Source organism: Oryctolagus cuniculus, chromosome 7, assembly GCF_964237555.1.
Source record: "Oryctolagus cuniculus chromosome 7, mOryCun1.1, whole genome shotgun sequence".
NCBI lineage: Eukaryota > Metazoa > Chordata > Mammalia > Lagomorpha > Leporidae > Oryctolagus > Oryctolagus cuniculus.
In genome coordinates, this window is record NC_091438.1 from 45,223,444 (window position 1) to 45,228,821 (window position 5,378).

The window sequence follows — 5,378 nt, forward strand, 5'->3', positions numbered from 1 at the left end:
CATGTGTTTGGTGAGTCTCTTAGGGAACCACGTAGGCATGGCTCAAGAAATAGATCTTGAATGAATACTTGACTTTTGTTCATGTTTCTCTATTGTCCTAATGTGATGATTAAGAATAATTTCTTTTTGTGAGTGAAATCCCCAAAGGGAACAAGAAGGAAAAGCACTGAGGAAGCTAGATTCCACTCTGAAATGTGTTCTGGGAGAAACACACATCTATGAATGGGGCAGAAAAGTGGGATTGGAAGAGGCAGGAATATAGATTAAATCTGGGGTTCTATGGGGAGGAAAGATGAAAGGAAGGAAGAAAGAAAAAGAAAGAGATGGAGGAAGAAAGGTTTCCAGTCTTGAATGGGGCCGAGAGGTGGCCCAATTCATTCCTCCACTACCATGAGTGACAGGTATTACACTCCCTTGGTCCTAGGGGAAGACACAAACCTGGGGGGAGATATGATCTTTCTTAGTCACATGGCTTATCAAAGATGGACCTTGGCCCAGATGTCAGGTACTTTTGAGCTCTCTCCTTCCTTCTAGTACATGGGAAATTTTTATTAGAAAAGTGGAGGTGGGGATGGGTTTATGTGCAATAACATGGCAATCAACTATAGTGTAGGTTCAGGATAAAAGTAAGATAGGAAGGGTCATTCTCCCCATCCACGAGAGAAAACCTTGACCATTAGTTAGAGAATTCCCCCACGTATTCCCACGGCAGTGAGTTATTGAAACTGAGGGCCGAGGCAGGGCTTCTGAGTCAGGAGCCTTCACCCGGTGAGGAGATCCTGGATCAGGATATTTCCCATTCTTACAGTCCCCGTCAAGCCAGTTATGAATAGATTTGCATTTTGGTTAGGAACTTGGTGGACCAGCCCAGTGCTAAGCACATCCAGTTCTCCCTGGGTGGGGCAGTCAGCTCTATAAAAAGGCCTTCTGCTGCACGTCTACCAAACTCCTACCAGAGAACCAGTGCTCTTTGGACAACCTGGTGAGTCTGATTTCCTCAGTTCATCTCTTTTCTTCATGCTTCAAAATGTTGAATTTGACCAGAGGGCAGCATGTTTGATGGGTCCAAAGTTACGGTCCTGGGCTTGAATGTGCTTGGGTAATGGAAACAATTGGGGCACAATGATCCACCGTTCTAACTTGATTTTTGGCAGAAAGTATGATGTCCAGGTGGACAAAGAATTTAACAGGAAAACTTTGATTTGAAGAAGAGTACAGAGCCAATTATTTTCATTTTCATAGCTTTTTGATGCCTCTTAAAATTAACTTTATAGGAGCCGGCATTGTGGCATAGTGTGTAAAAGTCGCCACTTGCAATGACAGCTTCCCATATGGGCACAGGTTCATGTCCTGGCTGCTCTACTTCTGGTCCAGCTCCATGTTAATTTTCTAGAAAAAGCAGTGGAGGATGGCCCAAGTGCTTGGGCCCCTACTGCCCTCATGGGAGACCTGGAGGAAGCTCCTGGCCCCTGGCTTTGGTCTGGCCCCAATATTGGCCATTAGGCCATGAGGGGAGTGAACCTACAGATGGAAGATTTCTTTCTGTCTCTCCCTCTCTCTCTGTCAATCTCTCTGACTTTCAAAAAATAAATAAAATCTTTAAAAAATTTCATCTATGTATTAGCAGATGTGAGGTCCTTGACTATTCCTGAACTCTACTCCTTGGCTGCAAGTTCTTCATGATACATGACCATGATAGGAGTTGCTTGTGAGATTATTCAGGATCGTTGAATTTGTGGCTACCTTTCATGAAGATATTATTTTCATGCAAATAATACTTTTTATAACAAAGGTATTTTTCTTGGAAAAATACTATGAGAAATTACAGTTTCCTTAGGTTGATGGATCAATTTTCTTTTTTAAAAAAGATTCTTATTTATTTATTTATTTATTTGAGAGGTAGATTTAAGACGGGGGTCGGGGAGAGAGAGAGAGAGAGAGAGAGAGTGAGTTCTTCCATCCACTGGTTCATTCTCCAAATGGCTACAATGGCAGGAGCTGAACTGATCTGAAACCAGGAATCAGGAGCTTCTTCTGGGTCTCCCACATGGGTGCAGGGGCCCAAGCACTTTGGCCATCTTCCATTGCTTTCGAGGCCATAACAGAGAGCTGGATTGGAAGAGGAGCAGCCAGGATACAAACCAGTGCCTATATGGTATGCTAGCATCACAGGTGGCACTATGCTACAGCGCCAGTTCTGATGAAATGATTTTCTAAAGTGGAAGGAAGAAGTATGATAAATAGGAAGTTAAGGGAGTAAAATACATTTTTGGTGTTTGGAGAAATAATACCCCATTGTATTATATAAGGCTTTGGCTTCTTCCACTGTAGGAGTCCCTTTTGTGAAAATTGTCATATTTGTTTTTCAGACTCTGAGACTCCAGAAAGATGTCTTACCAACAGCAGCAGTGCAAGCAGCCCTGCCAGCCTCCTCCTGTGTGCCCACCTCCAAAGTCCCAGCAGAAGTGCCCTCCCGTGCAAACTCCTCCACCAAGCCAGCCTAAATGCCCTCCCGTGCAGCCTCCCCCACCAAGCCAGCCTAAATGCCCTCCCGTGCAGCCTCCCCCACCAAGCCAGCCTAAATGCCCTCCTGTGCAGCCTCCCCCACCAAGCCAGCAGAAGTGCCCTCCTGTGCAAACTCCTCCTCCAAGCCAGCAGAAGTGCCCACCCAAGAGCAAGTAGCAGCTTCAGAATTCTTCAGGACCATGGAAACGTGACAGCTCTCCGGTCTCCCAGCAATACTTCTGTCTCCTCTTTAAACCTACCACGAATGCAGAAGGAACTCCTCCACTCTTTAGCCTGAAATGTACCTGTGATGATTCCCGACCGCCAAAGGTGGCCTTGCTGAGGGTGCTCTGCTATTATGCAGAAGGCGGCCGAGCAGGGCAGTCCTCAGCTGTGCCAGCATGCCAGAGTTTCAGAAGGCGGCGCTTCTCCTCCCATGGGATGGCATCAGAGGGTCCGCTTCTCCTCTTCTGTGTCTGTTTGCCACCTGAGCAGGGATTTTCACCTCAGGGCGATTGTAACTCTCCTTTCTCTTCCTGAATAAAGTACATTTTCTGTGAGTTATGAAATAAATGTCTTCTTCTTCTTTTATTTGAGAGGTAGAGTTACAGAGAGTGGGGGGGGGGGTCTTCCTGCCATTGGTTCACTCCCAAAATGGCCCCTCGGCCGGCTCAGCTGCACCGATCCGAAGCCAGGAGCTAGGTGCTTCTTCCTGGTCTTCCCATGCAGATGCAAGGGCCCAAGCACCTGGGCCATCCTCCATTGCCCTCCCGGGCCACAGCAGAGAGCTGGACTGGAAGAGGAGCAACTGGGACTAGAATCCGGCGCCCATATGGGATGCCAGTGCTGCTGGCGGAGGAGTAACCAAGTGAGCCACAGCGCTGGCCCCAGTGTCTTCATCTTTTTGAAACTCACTTTTTAAAGTTTTAACCAGCACGGAAAGATTGTGCTTATTAATGGCCATAACAGCTGGAGCTGCACCGATCAGAAGCCAGGAGCTTCTTCCGGGTCTCCCAGGGACCTGGGCCATCTTCTCCTGCTTTCCCAGGCCATAGCAGAGAGCTGGATGAGAAGAGGAGCAGCTGGGAAAAGAACCTGCACCCATCAGGGATGCTGGCGCCACAGGCAGAGGATTAACCTACTCCGCCCTGGCGCCGGCCCCCTACTCTGTACTTTTGATGCAGCTTCCTGCTAATGTGTCTGGAAGACAATTGATGATAGCCCAAGTACTTGGGCTTCTACCACCCATGAGGGAGACAAGGATGGATCCTGGCTCTTGGATTCTACCAGGTCTAGCTCTGGCTATTGTGAATTGTGAGCAAATAAATGAATGGAAGATCTCTCTCTCTCTCTCTCTCTCTCTGTATTTCAAAAATATATATGTATCTTAAAAAAAGAACAAATTGATGATAAGATACTAAAAAGGAAGAGAAGGGAAGCCATGTAGTCTCTTAATAATAGTGTTTGTAGAGATCCAAAAAATAAAGCCCCAGCTCATTATATGGGCTTTCACTTGCTCAAAGCAACATTCACTTCCTCCTGTGAATGCTGTCAGTGGAAGTTTTTCCAGATTCCTGAGACATAGTAAGGATCTTTCATCCTTGTGGCAGGAACAGTGCAAATAGCCCTCTATCAAACGTTTTTTAGATGTGTTTATTTATTTCAAAGGTGGAGTTACAGAGTTACAGAGCAAGAAAGCCAAGGGCAGAGAGAGCAAGAGCGAGAACCTGCAAGCGCAAGGGAGAGAGAGAGAGAGAGAGAGAGAGAGAGAGAGATATGTCTTCCATCTGCTGATTCACTCCCCAAATGGCTGCAAAGGCCAGGGCTGGGCCAGACTGAAGCCAGGAGTCAAGGGTTTCATAGGTGTCTGCCATGTGGGTGCAGGGTGCCCAATGACTTGGCCATCCTCTGCTGCTTTCCCAGGCACTTCTGCAGGGAGCTGAATTGGAAGTGGAACAGCCAGGACTCGAGCTAGTGCCCACATTGGATACCAGTCCTGCAGGTGGTGGCATAACCCACTACACCACAGCACAGTCCCTCTGTCTACCTCTGTGTCCCTACTTTAGCGTCTCACTCTCTTTCCACTTCCCGTGTGCTTAGCCTCATGCCTGCCTCGGTGGGACTCACCGATGAAATGTCTCCTTCTAGTTCCCAGTGACTACCCCCACTGCACACTCAGCTGGGGCAATCAAAATAAAACCTTCACCCTGTCTGCTGAGGTGTCCATTCAAAAGCTAGCTAGTCTCAAGTGTCTCAGGACCAAGAAATATCCAGAACAACAGATCTTCCTAATAATGACAAGTTTTCCAAAGCCTCAGAATAAAGAGTTGTGATTTTAAGCAAACGTTTCTTAGAGAGAACCATCCCATGGTCTCTATTACCTGTGACTTACATAGCTAATTTCATCATCTGGGCTATTGGAATTTCAATCAACTACTTAATTAAGCACATGTTTTATGGTAGAAGAGAAATTTTCTTTCTTTGACTTGGTTTTGTCAATGACATTGTTTCATCAAAAATTGTTTACTGAATCTTTTTGTCTCTATATTTGGGCTCTCACACAAGAAATGGGAACAAAGAATTGTTTTATGTGGCAGGGCATCTAAGGACTCATTCTGTATTGGTTTAAACTCATGTTCTGCCATTCATTTGTTGAACTCTATGGAGCAAGATACTTAACTTTTCTGTGTATCAATTTCTCTATCATCAAAGAGTGAAAATTATAACTTTGACATAAATATTATATGGCTTAGCACAATGCCTGATGTGTAATTAACTCTAATCACAAAGTTGTTGATGTCTTTTTCCTACCCTTTATCATGGTCATGCCAGAATATTTGCCCTAGTAAGGACAAAGCATACACTAGGCTATG

The 5,378-nt window shown here is 45.8% G+C and overlaps 1 protein-coding gene across 1 annotated transcript; it reads left to right on the forward strand.

The window, feature by feature from the left end:
* The first annotated feature begins 922 nt into the window (after positions 1–922).
* LOC103350243 (small proline-rich protein 2I) lies at positions 923–3,068 on the forward strand. Its single transcript, XM_051831476.2, has 2 exons — positions 923–982; positions 2,370–3,068. The coding sequence occupies exon 2, from the start codon at positions 2,389–2,391 to the stop codon at positions 2,680–2,682; it is 294 nt and encodes a 97-aa protein (XP_051687436.2). The 5' UTR covers positions 923–982; positions 2,370–2,388; the 3' UTR covers positions 2,683–3,068.
* The last annotated feature ends 2,310 nt before the right edge of the window (positions 3,069–5,378 follow it).